Source organism: Meriones unguiculatus (assembly GCF_030254825.1).
Source record: "Meriones unguiculatus strain TT.TT164.6M chromosome Y unlocalized genomic scaffold, Bangor_MerUng_6.1 ChrY_unordered_Scaffold_35, whole genome shotgun sequence".
In the NCBI taxonomy this organism is placed as follows: domain Eukaryota; kingdom Metazoa; phylum Chordata; class Mammalia; order Rodentia; family Muridae; genus Meriones; species Meriones unguiculatus.
This window is the reverse complement of record NW_026843712.1, coordinates 753,748-772,950: the sequence shown is the minus strand read 5'-3', so window position 1 is coordinate 772,950 and position 19,203 is coordinate 753,748. Positions and strand designations below refer to the sequence as shown.

The 19,203-nt window shown below is 33.5% G+C and overlaps 1 protein-coding gene across 2 annotated transcripts in view; it reads right to left on the bottom strand.

Annotated features, from left to right (window-relative positions):
- Positions 1 to 19,203, bottom strand: part of LOC110542881 (probable ubiquitin carboxyl-terminal hydrolase FAF-X) — a 126,152-nt gene that overhangs the window by 68,825 nt on the left and 38,124 nt on the right. For both annotated transcript variants that reach the window (XM_060376846.1, XM_060376845.1), the window contains 7 exons: positions 15,844 to 16,050; positions 13,608 to 13,744; positions 11,723 to 11,868; positions 5,880 to 5,967; positions 4,096 to 4,438; positions 2,985 to 3,080; positions 1,395 to 1,609 (listed from right to left, as the gene is read on the bottom strand). In XM_060376846.1, coding sequence (XP_060232829.1) covers positions 1,395 to 1,609; positions 2,985 to 3,080; positions 4,096 to 4,438; positions 5,880 to 5,967; positions 11,723 to 11,868; positions 13,608 to 13,744; positions 15,844 to 16,050 — 1,232 coding nt within the window. The remainder of the gene's footprint in view (positions 1 to 1,394; positions 1,610 to 2,984; positions 3,081 to 4,095; positions 4,439 to 5,879; positions 5,968 to 11,722; positions 11,869 to 13,607; positions 13,745 to 15,843; positions 16,051 to 19,203) is intronic.

Here is a 19,203-nt window from a genome sequence, read left to right as displayed (position 1 = left end):
AACACTTTAGTAGTAGTATAGAAACCTTATACAATATGTTTGGAGGAAATAACACAACTGGGTATCTACTGTCATCAAGTGAAGGTTTCAGAACTGTTGGCCACGGATTCCTATGCAGACCTTAAAACAAACCACCCTGTTGAAAACATGGTTTGCTCTCCACAAACTGACATTGCTGAAGACAACAACACCTAGACAAAATATAAAATACTTCATCTTTATGTTCTATGTTAAGAACCACAAAGCCAAAAACTTGAATTTGCAATGTTATACTGCCAATAAACTATGATAGGTCCATGGTAGCACAATGGTTGTGGGAATAAACAAACAGTAAATGATATTTGACTGACAGCCCACACCATGAGGCAGAACCCATACCCAACAATGCTTAGGTGACCAAGAACAAGAGAGAAGGTACCAAAGAGACCTAGTGTAACCCCTACCATTTCTGCTGTATTCATAGATCACTGCCTTCTTGTAACCAATGGGAATCAATAGGAGACTCACAAGTGGACATTAAAAGACCATGGACCACTTACACCAAAATGGAATCTCTCCATCAGTTCCCTTTCCTCAGGACTCAGGAAACCGGAGGTAAAAAGAGTTTAAGAGCCAGAGGGGATGGAGAACCCACGGATAAGAAGGCCTTCTAAATCGTAATAAAACTCATAAACTCACACAGGGCCTGTATGGTTTGCAGCAGGTCCTTTGCATATATAGTATAGTTGTGTGGGCTTCCTGAGTGTACACATGACTCCAACTGTTTCTTATGTCTCTCCTGGGCTCTTTTCCTATGTTTTGTTCAATTATGAAGCCATGAGTTTTTGTTTTATTATATTGTATTGTATTATTATCCCTTAAATGTCTATTTGTTTTATAATGAGAGACAGAAAGAGTGAACCCAGATGGGCACAGAGGTAGTAAACTGGGAGGAGGAGTGGTATTGGTAACCATAATCAGAATATTTTATGTGAGCAAAAATTTATTTTTAGTAAAAGGATAAGAGAGAAAGATTTAAAAATATAAATAAACTCGAATGAAGCCACATAACTCTACGTAATGCACTTGAGAATTAAGACAGAAAGATCTGAAGTACGCGGCCTGCCTTAGCTATATAAAAAGTTTAAGACAAAAAGGAACGTGAGGGAGGGATTAGGAGTAAACCACAAAACAGAATAATGCTACATTCAAGAGATAGTAAAATTTGAAAAATAACAAAACTTAAAAACAGTCCAATTTACAAGTGAGTATTTACCAGACAATAAAAAAAGTAAAACAATTGCATCACAAAGTTCATACTTTTAAACATAGCGTAAAATGAATTAAAACATAAATAGTATTTACATTTCACTAAATATTAATTGCAATTTATTATTAAATCAGGTTACACGAACCTTGACATAGGTAGAATCATTCTTTCCTCATGATAATCACTGTCACATTCTCGTATGTACTCCCTTAAAACCATTAATATGCGAACCATTTGGCTGGCTTCTTGTCTTGCACAGCTAACAGTACTGTCTTTATCACCATCCAAAACACACAATGTATCATATGAGGCTTTCAAGCGATCAAAGCAAGATTGAAGAAAGTCTTCATGAATAACTACCTGCAAATATTATGAGAAATACAGCATCTCAATGGTTGCTTCTAACAAAAAGACAGCATTTGACAGAAAACAAGTTAAAAAAATCATAAGAGCAATTTTCTAAAATTATTCAGCATAAATATAAGTTTTCATAACATAAAAGTGAGAACATCAATACTCTCTTTTATTGGTTTATTTATCTGCTTATTTAATTACTTATTTTCTGAGGCAGGTTTCTTTGGTTTACCTTGGCTGTTTTGAACTCAATTTGTAGAACTGGCTCACCTCAAACTCACAGAGGCCTCACAAAGGCCTCTCCCTCCCAGAGTGCTGGGATTACAAGCATGCACCACTATCACTGTTTCTTGATTCCAACATTCAGGAAACAGAGGCAGGAGGATCTTTTTGTATCCAAGGCTATTATGGTCTACATTAATAAGTTCCAAGACATGCAAGTCTACAAAGAAAAGCCTTGCTTCATAAATAAAAAAGGATATTTGAATCAAATTTGGGCATATCAACATATAACAATAATTTCATTCAAAATAATTCCAACCATCCAAGACCAGGGTAGGAAAAGGTATTACTGTCAAGCTTAATGATCTGTGTTTAATATGTGGAACGCCATACAAGGAAAGAGAGCCAATCCCTGACCTCCTACATATATATAGCAGATGTGCAGTCTGGTCAACACATAGGTCCCATAACAACAGGAGTAGGAGCTATCTCTTATTCGGGTGCCTGCCTTTGGATCGATATCCCACATGTGGGCTGCCTGGTCTGGCCTCAGTGGGAGAGGATGTGCTTAGTGCTAATAGAGGTGAGGTGCCAGAGTTTGTTGATATTCCTTGGGGATCTCCCTTCTCTGAGAAGAAGACAAGAAAAGAAGAATGGGAGAGGGGTGCAAGGGTAGAACTGGAATAAGAAAAGGAAGGAGGCTAGGATCAGGCTGTGATTAAATAATTATTGTATACAAGTAATTATAAACAAATATTTATAGAAATATAAACAATAACATACTATATAGTTAATAGATAATATACAAATAATATAAATATTTATAATTAATAAATACACAGAAAAATACCCAGGGGTCCTGCCATATGCCTAGAATTCCAGTACCCACAAGATAGTAAAAAGGAGTGCCCTGAATTCAGTGATATGGAAAAAAATAAAGAATTCCCAGACCAGTCTAAGTTATAACATGCAACCCCCCCAAAAAAACCGCAAGAAAAATGATAACAGAAATATTTATTAATACTATGCAAATCACAAATATTAGCCCAAGAAAATAATTTCTAATTAATTTTAAGGTGACATTTTAATTTTAACATGACATGATAATAAGAATATTATTTTAACCTATAGTGGGTTTTTTTCAGTACTTCACTCTTACCTGGTTAGCCTGTAATGTCGGACCAAGGTTTGTGTATATCTCTTTAAGGAGATCTATTGCCCTGGTCGAAATATAGTCACTACTCTGAATCACAACCTAATTTTAAAAATAATAAAATATGATTAAAGACATTTTAATTTTTATTCTTTTTTCAATAATGTAAAGGTGAGATGATGTTATGATGTAAAATTAAGTTAAATAAAGACTAATAAAAAACACAAGTTTTTCAAATAAAACAATTTGAAAAGAAATAACAGTATCATTAATATTGGTAATTTAGTTGCTAAACAATTAAGTTCTAAGTTATAATTCAAATACTTTAAGTAAGTAAAAAACTCATCACTCATAAAAACATCACCAATGATATTATTTTGAAATATCAGTGACTTTTTTAAACTGTATTTTAGATCCCCTTGATTCAAAAATTTTTCATGACTTAAAAAACAAACAAAAAAAAATCTACAATGAAAAAAGAACAAAAGCAGGAAAGTGAGAAAAGAAAATCTTTTCTCACTTAACTTCACTTTTTATCACTTGCATGTATCTGTAGATTCTTCCTGGCTAAAAGAAAAATTAAAGCATAAACAAATGAATAAATGATCATGAAAAATATTATGCCTAAAGTTTGCTTAAAAAAAACTAATGAACCTCCAAAGAAACATAAACTATAATAGCAGTCTAAAATTCTTATCAAAATGGCAAAATTAGCATTACATAGGATAAAACATTTACCCTTCAGATACTTAGTATTTAGCACAAGTAAAACAATAACAGTTTTATTATTCATATTTCCTACAATATTCACTTTTTCTGACAGTTCTTTTGGTAGTAAGAATGTACTAAAACACAAGAGCTTAGTTACAAACTTTATGTAAGAGTCCTTTCATGGATAACAAGAAAAATAAATTTGGGGGAAACAACAGCTGGCATATACTAATACACAACTTGAGAAGAGTAAGTAAAGTGAATGCCAAAGAAACACCACTGTCAGACTAAAACAATGAAATATAAACAACTAACTCCCTTGATTTCTAGAACATATCAAATCTGCATTAAAAAAAAAAACTACTTTACTTTTGCCATTAAATATTTCTTACTACTTTTTACTTACCTTCCAAAGATAGTCTAATCCTTTTAGGTCCAAATCATCCATCATATAGACTCTTCTTTTTACCATTAGTTTCCCTTCTCGACAATTAACAGCTTTAAAAAACCTTTCAAAACACTGTATTCCATTTTCAGTTAATAGAGAAGGATCGAGCTGAAGAACATTACTTTCAAAAAATTCCTTACTGATATCAGGATCTAAGTCCGGTTCATCTCCCATTAACCTGGAATACCACATAAAACAAGCTTCCCTATCACTAAAGTAAACTGCGTTCTCTGCTAAGCAGTTCCATATTTGTTTTGCCTGGGGAGCACACAGCCAGAGTTGACCATCCTTCAGTAAAAATCTTGAAAAAAAAAAAAAATACAAAATAAAACATTACATTAAAAATAATTTTAACAATAAATTGTTTTGAAACACTCAATGCATTATTTCTTGCATTTTAATGTATCTTAAAGACACACTCAATACATTTATCTATTTCATCTTAATTTATTAGACTAGTATGTTTTTTAAAAATAACCTATATGAACTTAGACCTTATTTTGTCATTTATTTAATGAGTATTTTAGGCAACCACGAAGTGCTCTATATGACTACTAAAGCTCTTTTGCATTATTTTCAAAAAGTATAGCTTTTGAAATATGTTATTTAGATACCAAGTAAACAGTAGTCGATGGCAAAGATGATATACAATTGTTTTAGAAACAATTGAGAGTTTCTGTAATTTAAAGCTGTTTCAAAAATCTTTACACTGCTAGAATACTTTAGCCATTACTCAGTCACATTACACAAAATTACATTACATACAATTTAAATTTATGATTACGTGTTCCAAATTTAATGAGCCTAACAGGACATTTTAGTTTAAGCTAATGATTATTTTTAAAGAGCTGATAAACACTTTCTTAAATTTTATAATACTCTGAACATTTCTCAATTTGAGTATTAGATGTCTTATAGTTATTAAGAAACACTTTGATAATAACTATAAGAAACTTATTAACTATAAGAAAAACTACTTATTATTTACAGTTAATAAGTAACATGTGCTTTACAAAGCTGGCATGATGATAAAATTAATTAGTACAGATGTACATATAAAGGCATTAACTTAGTTTCATTTTTTTGAGTGAATCATACTGTTTACATTTTGTAAAACTTCAATTAAAAGGTTTTCTCAGTTTTAACTTTATAGAGTTGGTATTTTTAAGTCATTTTCTGTTGCTTAGTATATAACAGCATTAACTATAATATAGCACCATATACCTTTAGTTCAAAGAAAATATTTTAAAGTAATGAATCTATTTTTATACATCTATAAATAAGCCCCATTTGAGTATTTAAATTTAAATATTTTTGCAAAGTTCTGAAATTTAAAAATAACGTTCAACTAATAATTTAAGACTATGAGTTGGAGAGATTGTTCAGTAGGTAAAGCACTTTTTGTGCATATTTCAGGGTATATGAATAATTTGCATCCACATAAAATATGTATTAATGCATGCCTCACCACAGATTCTAGAAATTGCTATTAGACTATGTGAAAAGGCATGGTTAATGAGAAACCCTAAGAAAAACAAAACCAAAAATTAACAAAAAGATAACAGAGTGCTCAACAGACTACATACCATATACAAAAAGATACCTAAAAATAACTACATGGCAAAATGATATGTAAACTCTGGCAATGACTTTTTTTGTTTTTGTTTTTTTGGAACAGTATATGCTAGCCAGGTAGTCATTATCTCTGCATTAAAGAGAACAGGACAACTATCAAAACAAACCTGAGGAAATTAAGCCGTTCTTGAACTTCTTGAACATGACTGTATCGACTTCCTAGTCGTACAGTCTGTGGGTCATAGTCTTCATGATCTGCATATTAAAAAATACAGTGAATTACATGCATCCTCTCCTGAACTTACAATAAATTATTAAAGAAATAATCACTCTTATTATGAAGTACCTAGGTAACAGTTCCTAGAATCTCTATATATAGACAGAAAACATTTTTAACAAAGTCAAATATTTTTTTAATTTTCTGATTGACAGTTTAGCTGTGCAGCCATTGATGGCAGGAAATATAGGATGTATAAAAGAGCCTGGCTTTGAACTGCCACTTAGCACTTTATAGGAAGTTTAATCTACCTAATCAGTTAAATGTTATAACTTCTTTGAGTAACTGTCCTTGTAAGTATGTATTTCCCACTATATTTTATTTTGTTATGCTATACTTTGTCAAATTACAGAAAATATTTTAGTAAGGCAGGTGGCTACAGCTGAGATAAAAGTCAATAAAGTGTAACTAATATAAAAAATGAAATAAAAAAAGAAGCTAATAACAGGAGGACCATAGGGAAGATGTGTTAAGTTTTAATCTGAAGGGCAAACAGAAGAGACACCAAAAAACATTTGAAAGGAGAGAACAGGAATGGAGCCTATCAGAGATGTTTTCTGAAAAGCTGCACCTATCATGGGATAGAAGCAGATGCAAAGACTCACAGGCAAACTTTGGGCAGAGCACAAAGAGTCTTATGAAAGAAAGACTGGTGGATAGAAGGACTTGGAGAGGATAGGAGCTCCACAGGAAGACCTACAGAGCCAACAAATCTGGGCCAAGGAGGCCTGCAGAGACTGATGAACCAAACAAGAACGATGCATGGAGAGGACCTAGATCATTGCTCAGGTTCCAAGCAAGATCCCTAGTATGAGGAACAGGGACTGTTACTGACAAAACCCTGGTGGGTGTCCTTCCAAAACCACAGAGAAAGAAGATGCAGCTAGTCCCAATAAGACCAGGGTCCTGATATGGCTGGGTCAGTTGGTAGAGGAGGAGGGCTCCTCTTTCTGAAGCCTGAAGGTGGAGGGAGGAGGGTAGATGTGGCAGGAGGAGGTAAGGGAAGGGACTGTAAAGTTAATACATTTTAAACATAATTTAAATAGTAGTAAAAAAAGCAGAAGGGCCTGGATGGTTGTTTTATAAACTAACCAATCACAATTACCACATCCAGTATAACTTTCAATCACAATAAAAGGGAAAAAGAAACATTTAATGACAAAACCAATTATTTTTGTTTGTTTAAAAATCATTAAAAAAGTTCTAGGAACCTTTAGTTAAGGATCATTCACAGAAATCCTACAGACTGGTAGTTAGAAAGAAGTAATCTATCTTTCCCTCTTGGTTTCTAGTATGTAAGTCATTCTTATGTAATTATTTCGTAAGTGGTGGTTTTACCAGTCACCGCTAACATTTTTTTTTCCTCACTAGATGCTGAATGCCTTACTATATAAGGAGTGTGCCTCAACCATCTTAATATGCCCTATTATACATAGCAAGAAACATTGATGAAACTCTGCAATAAGAATACAGCAGAAATGTTATGCAAGTAACAGGGGAAAATATTTACATTTGGTTGGAATTGATGATAATGGCACTTCTAATCTTTTTTTTTGTTTTGTTTTTTGTTTTTTTTTGGCACTTCTAATCTTATTTGTAACTTCAATTATCTGTGGAAACTGTCACTGATGATTGCCTTGTCAACTTAAGTGCACTAGGAGATAGCTAGGATTATGAAATACTTCCATGTATCTATGGGGGTGTTTCCAGAAAGAACTGATGATTCAGCCATTGACTACAGTGTGAAAATCTGCTAGTCTTCCACATGTAAGAAATCAGAGGAAGACATTTCCAAGTGTCTTGCTGGCTGAATATGCTTTGGTTGCTATCACCAGACTGCAATACCAGTAAATCTTTAAGGGATTTATAAGACTTCACTGGGTTGGCACTGTTAAGGCTACTTGGTTTTGTGACCCTTTAGCATGTAAATAAATAGCAATTATTGGATTAGCTAGACCCAGTTACATAACAATTCAACAACTCTGTTTTGATAAAATTTATATATGTTCTGTTGTTTCTTTTCCTTTAGAGAACCCCGCCTAGTTCAATTGTGGATAAACATTTTCCCTGTTTACTGGAGATAATCATGAGTTTATTAGTATAGACAGGTTAAAAGATTACATACTTTCTTAGGTTGCTGTGATAAACATGACTAAAAGCACCTGAAGGAGGGAAAACTTTTATTTCATCATATGCCTCTAGGTCTCAATAAAACCAAATTTAAGGAGTATCTCTCTACAATCTAACTCTGCAGAAGGCACTAAAATGAAAACTTCTATCTGATGAATTCAACCTCACTGAAAAAAAGAATAGAGAATAATCACAGACCAGTAAATCAAATGAGGTGGAATACGAATTGTAACAATAAAATAACAGAATCAGTAAAAACTATTCATCAATAATTGTCAATATTAATAATCTCAACTTTCAACAAACAGATTGGATTAGTAAACTGGATCCAATGTTTCAATGTATTAAGAAAATACACCTTAACAAAAAGCAGAAATCAACCTATTAAAAAAGATGGCATAGCGATTTTAACACCTGACAAAATACTTTAAACCAAATCATAAGAGATAGCAAAGAAAACTACATATGCAGCAAAGATAAAAAGCTAATCAAGAAGATATTGCAGTTCTAAATATTCATTTAAGAAACACTATCTCAAGTAAAATCAGATAACTGAGTCTAACCCTGTGAGAATGGGTAACTTCAATATCTCAATTTCCGCAATAAAAACATTACTTAGAAAAAAACCTAAACAGAAAGATCCTGGCATTAAATAATATTGTGCATTATATGCTTTACAGATATTTACAGAACATCTCTCCCAAACACAAAAAATACTTTGTTCTCAGTAACTAACAAAAGTTTTTTTCGAAACTGACCACATATTTGGACAAAGCAACAGATACAAGAAAAGTGAAATAATACCCTACATCCTGTCAGAGAGCCAATACCTACACTACATATCAACATCAACACCAAACTCATGGAAAATTACTTACTATACAATTAAAAATAACAATAAAAAAGTTAAGACAATATTCAAGTGGAAAATGTAAAACTTCTTAGAATAAATAAAAACAAAATCAAATCCATGAGAAAGAATAAAAGTAGTTTTAAGAGGAAAATTCAGCGCAGTAAGCATGTCTGCTGGCAGTTGACAAAAGCCAGTCACCTGGGAAGAGAAAAACCTCAGTAGATACACAACTTGATTAATATCTGACTGAAGGCAGACAAGTAATTAGTAATTGCTGGCGAAAGCCCAGCTAATTCATGGGTTGTGCCATCCCTGACCTGGTGGCCCTGGTTTTGTGTTGCTGTTTCCCCCCCCTTTTGTAACCTTTTTAAAAATTTTTTCTTTTTTTTTAATTTAATTTTTTAATTTTATTTTTCTTATTAGTTATATTTTGTTAACTCTGTATCCCAGCTGTATCCTGCTCCCTCATTCTCTCCCCAATCCCAACCTCCTTCCCTCATCTCCTCCCTGCCCCTTTCTAAGTCCACTGATAGGGCCATTGAGTTCATGTCAGAAATATTCCCTGTTCCCTGTTCCCCTTACTATGGAAACCAATTGGTTACTGAATTACCACGGATTACTGAGGTACCACGGGCATCATCCAAGCAGAGGTACAAATTTTTTCTTAATTACAGTATATTTACTTTGTATCCCCCCTCCCAGCTCTACCCTCCCTCTTCCCCAGTTCAGAATACCGATAGCACATGCTCTAAGAGCAACAATCAAATAATGGGAACTCATGAAACTGAAAATGTTCTGTAAAGCAAAGGACACTGCCATCAGAACAAAACAACTGCCTACAGACTGGGAAAGAATCTTCACTAACCCTCTATCTGACAGAGGGCTAATCCAGTATATATAAAGAACTTAAGAAGTAAAATATCAACAAATCAAGTAATCCAATTAAAAAATGAGGTACAGATCTAAATAGAGAATTCTCAATAAAGGAATGCTGAATGGCAGAGAAACACTTAAATGTTCAAAGTCCTTAGTCATCAGGGAAATGCAAATCAAACTGACCCTAAGATTTAACCTTACACCCATCAGAATGGCTAAGATGAATAACTCAAGTGACAACACATGCTGGAGAGGATGTGGAGAAAGAGGAACCCTCCTCCACTGCTGGTGGGAATGTAAACTTCTATAACCACTCTGGAAAGCAATCTGGTGCTTTCTCAGACAACTAGGAACAGTGCTTCCTCAAGATCCAGCTATACCACTGCTAGGCATATATCCAAGAGGCCCTGGGTTTTATAAGCTTGTTTGTTTAGCAAACCTTTGGAGCAAGTCAGTAAACAGCACCTTCATGGACACAACATCAGCTACTCCAGCCTCTAGGTCTGAGTTTCTGTCCCTATTTCCTTCAATGATGAACAGTGTTGTAGAAACGTAAGCCAAACAAAGCCTTTCTCCTCAGCTTGCTTTTGGTCAGTGTTTTATCACATAATTAAGACAGTGTTTACATAAAATCAGTAGGAAAGATCTCATTACATTTTCTTAAAAGGCATACCTAAAAGCTCTAAAATAAAAATAATAAATAACATCTCAAAAGAATATATGAAATGAAAAAATAAAAACAGGGACAAAATCAATAAAATAACAAACAAAAATAAGTACCATGCACAGTCAGTGAAAACAAAAAACAAAAAGCATGGTTCTTTGAGAAAATCATAAAGACTGATAAACCCTAAGCCAAATTAAAAGACAGAGAAAAGATCAAAATTAATAACATCAGAGACAAAATTGGGACATCACGAAAATCGTCAAAAGTATTTGAGAATCCTAAGGACACACTTGAAAAAAATGTTTCTGTATAGCTAAGATAATTATCATTCAGATAAAAGTGGCATGTTATAGAATGGGAAAAAGAACTTTAACAATTATACATTTCATAGCAGGCTAATACCTAAAATACATAAACAACAACAAAAGAATGTAATGAAAAGACATTGAAAACTAGTCTAGAATTTAGTTTTTGTAAGAATTACAGGGACATGTCAACTTAGATAGAGCTTAAGAAAATACTGAAGCCCTATATTTTAGTTTTACAATATTAGAACCAAAAAAAAAAAAAAGACTGGAATGGAAAAAAAAAATCGACATCTGGACTGAGCTCTTTCTTGTTATCACATAAGTAATCGTGTTATCAATATTGTTATGGCTTATTGGTTATTATTAGTAAAGATAAAAATTTAACTATTAATTACATCAAGTCCTAGAGATGGCACAAAAGGTGGGAATACATAGTGCTTTTGAAAAGGATGTAAGTTTAATTTCCAGAACCCACAGGGTGGCTCACAACCATATGTAACAGCTCACAACCATAGGTAACTTCACTTTCAGTGGTTTTGATACCACTTCTGGCCACTGAAGGGTTCCATGCACATATGGGGAGGACCAGATATGCAAAGCAAAACACCCATAGATATAACAAAAAATAAAAAATTTAAAAGCATATTATATGCAGGCACTAATGTCATTTAATATGTAAAGTATAAACATTTAGAGTCTTTTATCTGGGAGAATGTAGAATTGACTGTCCAATTTAACTGAATTTTACAATTCATGAAATTAACAGTATGATTTTTTTCACTAATAAAAATAAATGTTATTTTTGAGGTCATTAAACTTTTTAAAAATAAAAATGAAAGAAATTAGTTTTTAAAGACCCACTGATTGCAAAAAAGTTAATCTTAGCTTACCATACTTACCTTTGGCATATAATCTTATGCTGTTCATATAGGATGCAAGGTTTTCTGCTACCACAGTAACTAAAGAGTGATTATGTTGAAGCTGGCTAATTAAGTGATGACGATAAAATACATGTGGACTTCGATGAGTTTGACTGAAATTAGAACTTAAGAGTGTATTTAGGTAGATAAACATTACTATCATTCTTTGCAGAAAATGAACTTCTAACTTTAAAATGTTTAACATTTAGATCAAAACATGGTCATTTTAACAGTAAATATATTTACTCAAAGCGGTACTTATTTCAAATTTTAAATAAAGGTATTAGGTTTTTTCTGATTTATCTTAAATAGCTACTTAAATAAGAATTCTATTTTAAGTCTTGGTTATACCAGGCTGGAGAGAGAAAAGACTTTCTCAATTATCTAATTATCTTATAAATACTTATAACAAATGGAAGTTTCTTTCTCAAACACATCTTCTTTAGCTAAACACAATTCAGCTTCTCTAGAAACCATTATTGCATGGCAAATGTTTGGGTGACAACACACATTTTCTATCTAAGCATTTCTCCTTTTATGTAATTCATTCCAAATTAAAAGAAAAGAAAAATATATTCCTTCAGTACCCATCCATTAACATGAAATTGAATGTTTAAGCTGCTAAAAAAAAAATCTATCTGGTTGCTTATGGCAGAACACACAAAAGGTATACTATGCTAGAGGCAGAGAGAGGAGGATCACACAGATTAAGGACAGCCTTTACTAATTCCGGTACATACATTTAAAACCAAAGTTTAGAAGACTGATGTAGCAGTATCTCTGAGCTGCAGGCCAGCTGCTCTAAACAGAAAGTTCCAGAACAGACAGGGCTACATAGTAAGACCTTATTTCAAAGCTAGCAAACAACGGATATAGTTTAAAGAACTGAAAAACAAACCCTTGAGAGATTTTTCCCTTTCATTATTTAGGTCAATTTGTAGTCTAACATTTAATATTTAGCCCTAAAGTTCAAAGAAGAGCCAGACAAGGTAGCTCATACTTCTAATCATAAAACGTGAAAGGCAGAGGCAGATGGATTTCTGTGAGGCTGAGGACAGCCTGATCTACAAAATAAGCAGGGTTGTTATACATGGAAACCCTGCCTGGAAAAACAAAACAAACAAAAAAAGTAGCATTCTGCATTATGAGTTTTAAATCTGCCAGGCAAGTGCTGTAATCCCAGCACTCAGGGAGGCAGAAACAGGTGAATGGATAACAGTGAGTTCAGGGCCAGCCTGGTCTACAAAGCAAGTCCAGGACAGTCAAGATTACACAGAAACCCTGTCTCGAAAAAAAATGTTGAAAATTTCTTTGATTAAACAAATTATTAAAATAAAGACTATAAAATACTATTTTCATAGAGGTAAAATAAAATGGAAGTGGATGAAAACAAACTATTGTAATTTTTAACACAGCTACTGAATGTCAAGTGACAATTCTGAATTTTCACTCTTATAAGAACAATAATTTACTAATTTGTAATAGTCAATTGTATCTCCTTCAACAATCTATTCAATAAAATATAAAGGAATTGAAAAAAACAAGGATCTTCACTATGACCCAAATAAAACACAAAAAGAACAACAAAAAAATTAAAAACCAACAAGGCAGGTATAGTGGTGCTTGCCTTTAATCCTAGCACTCACGAAGAAAAATCCAGGCAGGTCTACATAGTAAGTTTCAGGACAACTAGGGGACTGTTAAAGGTGTACACAACAAACAAAAACCACAAGCAAAGACAACAAAACAACAAAAACTTTACCCTACCCTTGCAATTTTCCTTTCCTTAGAGTTTGCTAACATAACAGGCTAATTTCAAAACAATTTTGAATAAAAGCCAGTAAACTTGTATTTAAAGACTTACCTTAAATGTTGAGGAGCTTCAGCAAACAAAGTACAAATCTCTTTTATTTGTTTCAGTGCAGGAATAACCCATTTATTATTTGCTCTAAGTTCTTCTATGAAGCAGTCTATCCATTGGATTTTTTGTATATCTCGATCCTTACATGTACATAAAATCATGTTGTTTAAACTCAAGGTAATTATATTGAATTCAAAAGTAAAGCTTAATATAATTAAACATAGGTCATCTTCAAAGCTTTTAAAGATTTTCAAAATAGAGAAAGAATTTAAAGAACTTGTGAAATAACTATGAATTCAACCAAATGAAATGCTATAGAATATAAAAATTATTAAAGTCAATGTTGCATGGTCTCTAGAATACTTATAGCTTAAGTATTTCTCAAGCACAGGCACAATGCTTAAGAAGTATGGTTTTTAAAATATTTGCCAAAATGCAAGCTTTTTTTATTATTTAGTGTTTTGCTAATTCTATAACATTATAAAATTTAGTAGAAACAAAAAAAATGTCATTTATTACTCCACAGAGTTTATTTAGCACATTGTTAATATGCAGAATATAGAACACATTCTGGAAATGTCTCTTCCAGAAAATAACAATTTCATAATCTGAAAATAAAAGACATCAGTAAAATATGAACAGATCAATAAAATGCACAAAAAATAAGAAAAAGTTTTAACCTTTGGGAAAATTAGAAATACTGTTAATCATGACTTCACTTCATACTGTATAGTATATTGCTTTAGTAATTAAAAATTTGGTTTAAATGATCTTATTTCTGGGCAGATATGGAAAACAGTAATTTGTAAGGAATAGTTTTGTCTGTGTGTTCGTGTAACAAGAGGTCAGCATTTGGTATATTCCCTTCATCACTCCATGTCTGAATTTTTGTCCTAAAGTAGCACATTAAGCATAGAGTTAATTCTTCTGGATTATCTAGCCAACAAACCTCGAGGATTGTCTCATTTCTGTCTCTTTATTAGGAGTGGGGTGGAGGGTCAAATGTTGTGTCTTTGCATGACATGAACATTAAGAGACTAAGTTATCCCCACAACTCCACTGATGGTATATTTTAAGCATAAAATATCTGTAGTATATGACAACTAAATTTGCTACTACTTTTCAAAGCTTCAATGGAAGGCTTGAAATAAACTTACTGTTTTTTCAAAATAACAAGAAATGAAGCCTGATGTTGAAAAAGACATTTTTACTGCAGTGATGAAAATAATAGCTAACACTGTAGCCATTTGCAAGACAGTGTCCCTAGCAGTAATATGAGTAAACAAGTGTTAGGTAAGTATTTATAACACACTGTTTTGAATGCTAACAATACTTTTCTATTTATTAAAATATAATTCATTTGAAAAAACCTTAATAAACACTTTAAATGCTAAGTAACTTACTATTATCAAATACATTAAACATTGAAATTTCATTAAATAAACTGACCATGTTTAATTTTCTTTTAATACACCTCAACATCCAATAAACTCTTAGTTTTTCTTTACTTATCTGTAGAAGCAAATAGCTAAAATAAATTTTTATTTGTATCTTCTTCAGAATTGAAACAAATCCTCAGTTATGTGACTCAGATTAACTAGTCAACATCAAGAATTAAAACTATTAAAGCTTAAGAATATTTTCTGAATTCATTCAAATAATGGTATATGAAATTTTATAGGGTATTTATGTGAAAATAGTAAGCCCAGTAAATACTTTTAAAACATCAATTAGCAGTTTCCACAACTCTGAATCTTTTTTGATTAAAAAACTGTGTATGTGCATGTTGAATAAGCAGTAATGCAATATGTAAAGATAAAAGAAAAATTTAATCTTTAAATTAAACTGAGGTTTAATCTTTAAATTAAACTCATTAAATTAAATCTTTAAACTCAGTTTAATCTTTAAATTAAACTGAGGATTAAACTGAGGTCAACAACCACTTTTTCCTGATAATCCACCTTTCAGGCTTCTGAACACCTAATATTAACTTTTCTTCATCTGCTTCAATTTAAATGAGTGAAGCCTACTCCTGTTTTAACTTTCATTTTCAAGACAGAATATATCATCCTCATTCAATCTTTAAATAATTCTGCTATTGGACTATATTTAAAAATGCAGCCAATATTTTAAACTTTCTTTGAAAACAAAGTAATGGAATAAAATTCAGCTGTCCTCCAACTAATTATAATTAACAGAATAAAAAAGAACAGAAAAAGTAAACAGAGGACTCCCTTACCTGGGAACAACTATAATCAAGTATTTTTATATGTGCACTGAGAGCCAGATCCATAATATCTATGGGTACATCATCACTGTGGGCTAGATTCCAAAGAAGATTCAATACTTTCTGTGCCATCATACCATCCTTATCTTCTTCTGCGAGACGACTTATCAGTTCAAGGAGCTTTTCACGTTGTTTTTTACTTGCACTTGTCCAGCTTGACTAAAAAATATTTAAATATTAAGACATATTTAGTGTCATTTTCATAACTGTATTAAATTTCTCCATGCCTTTTTTCTCTCTTTACAAACAAAACTATAATTTAACAATAAACATTATAACATGATGCTGGATTAAACCTGACAGGATTCATCTGTTCAGCATGCTGAGACACTGAAACATCTGTTCCAGCATCCTGCTTGCTCCAGTTTCAACTGTTTCAGTTGCTGTGCTTCATCAAAGCTTGTTCCCAAGCTACTAATCTCTACTGGTCCAGCCTTTGAGACTGCTTCAAATAGGACTTTTATTTAAGCCTGGCATTTCTCAACTTAGAGATTGGATCACAAATATTATCGCTAGCTTGTTTAACCAGTTTTCCCAATTTCCTTTAGGACAAATGTGAGGCTGGGAGGAAGGACTCCAATAGTGGTGTGAAAATGCCTAGATAAAAATAAACGCAAGTATAAGATTACAGATGAAGACAGGATGGCTAAGGAGGATGGCATTGGGTGGGGGCTGGCAGATGGATGGTGAAGTGATCCAGACAGTGTAGGTAGGAGTGCACAAGGTAAATAAGGTGTCTGTGTGTTATTTGTGATAGTGGGTCACATAAAACTGCCATTATAAGCATAGGGCAAATATAAACATTATATATCCCAACATTCATTTTTTATTTACTACAACAATGATGTAAATAATTGCAAAAACTACGTATATAGGATATAAGAAATACAGAGGCTAGCTGTCTTGTCAACAGGACAATGACACACTTCTCACAAGTCGAAAACTCACAGTCATGCTGTCCTAAAAACAAAGAACAACCACAAAATGTTCCAAACACAAAAAAGTAAAACTTTCTAAGAGACGAATGTTCCTTAAAACACAGGATGTTAAAGTGGGGGAGATTCCTACAAGTGAACTCTTTTAAGTTCAAGAACTAAGAACTAAATCCTGCAAGGAAATTATTGAAACTAATCAAAGCCTCTTCCAGTCCTTTTAGTAAGGATTGCTGAGAGACACTCTCGGACTATCTCAGTGCCTGCTCAGACCATCTGAACTTCATTTGAGTTGCAGGCCAGATTTCTAGTGTTTGTGTGTAGTCTTTGCTGGAACTGAAAGAATCAGACTAACTTTGTAACCTATATATCTTCTAAAGCCTATAGTTTTGAGTTTTTGGTCCAGGTTAAGCTAAAGCCTCTTAGTACCTTTCCAGAGAATGGAGGAATGTGACCCAATCTTGAGGACAGATATTAAAAAAGGTGAGCAAGCAATGACCTTTACTCAGCAAAAAGAATGACCAGACCCTTGTTTCTTAGCAACCAACCCAGATGGCCTCAGTCCTTCTTCTGAATAGACCCTGACCTCCGGCCAAAAGCCCACAGCCCCAATCTTCAAGGATGAGCTAACCATCCCCACCTTTAATTGCAGCCTCATCCACACTTGGCAGTACTACCCAAGCTTGAGCACCTAAGACTAAAAAATTATCTTATTTTTATAGCTTCCTCATCCAATCCTGAATTGCCAAGACTGCAACCTCAAAATTCCCATGCCTTCTCTTTTAAAAACCCAAGGCCTCTGTCTCCCAGGGCCACTCCTTACTGACTGCACAATGATTAAAATGAACCTCTTGCGATTTTGCATCGATGATATCTGGTCTCCTGAGTTCTCTTCATCCTTTCTGAAAATTAGGCTCATGCTGGGCCTAACAGAACAGCACTTCTGAGTCATGTTTCCTCCTAACTATTCACACACACTCCTTTAAGTAACCTAATACTCCCTAGCCTAACAAAATGACCTTCACTATAGCCTTACTTTTGACTAATTTTGGTTCTGGATAAATACATGCTTGTTCACATTTTCCTAGGTGAAAAGTGTTAACACAATACAAGTCAAGAAGACTGGGAATGGCCTACCACAACCCTTTTATGGAGGACCTCCATGTTAACAGATACAAACAAACCAAATTCAGATGGTAGAAAGGTGTACTTAGATATTTAAAAGGTTTATCGTTAGCTATTTAAACCTTTAGCAAGGAACAGACTGTCATCGATAACTGTGGGACAAATAGCCTCTGATCCTGAAGTTAGTGGGATAAGTCACTTGTACACCTAATCTTGTAAGTTAAAAGGTTCAGTAGCAACAAGACTATGAAACAAAAAGCGCTTATAAAGCTATTTGAAGGAACGTGATCAAAAACATGGCCTTGCCCTTCTTCCACAGTCCCTCTGCCTTGCTAAAAACCATTAGATTACATTCCTTAATCTTGTCCCCAGGTTTATACCCTGCTGAGGCTGACTACCAAAGTTGAGCTCTCAAAGTATTGAAGTGCAGCAATCAAAAGCTCCCTTTGGCTCACCTAATTAACATACCAAATTAAAGTTAAATACCTCATCAGAACTTGTGGTTTTCCTATGTGCCAAGTATGAATCCTCTCTATCCAATATTCTTCCTCCTCTCCTTGATCCCCTTTCTCTTCTCCCTAGTTCTATTTTCTGTCTTTGTTTCTTATTCCCTGCTCTGTTTCTCTGGAACAAATAAACTCCTCTGTACTGAGAACTTTGTTCTTGAGGTTCTTGCACCAATCTCTTACACTAATGTCTTCAGTCTTATCCCTCTGAAAGTTGGGTGTGTTAGTATTTGGGGACCTGCTTCTGGGTTGCTTAGCAACCTATGATGTTATCATGTGTCACCAGCCAGGTGGTCATGCCTGTAAGGCATGGTTACCTTCCTCCTTAAAGGGACCAGCCTGTCATGTGGTCTCTCTCTTGGCCTCTTAACTGCCCACTCCCCTTTTTTGGTCAGGGTGCCCCTTTCTCTTTCCTCCTATCATATCCTGTTCTCCCTTCTCTATCTCTTCATCTCCATCTAATAAAATTCATATAAAATCTTTCATATAAAATCTGTTTTGTGCCTCATCATTCATTAATTGTCCCCATCAATGTGCTTAATAATGATTAAGACTGAAAAGCGCTGAAACTATGTTCATGTTTACACCAGATCCCTCTTATTGATATTTTCTACACTACTTTATACACATGAGAGTCTATGATTTGTCACTGTTTCCTGATTACCACTCTGTATAGCAGGCTAGCTGAGCTATGAGCTTCAAGAGATTCTTCTGTCTTTGCCTCCCATGTCACCAGAAAAGTATTAGGA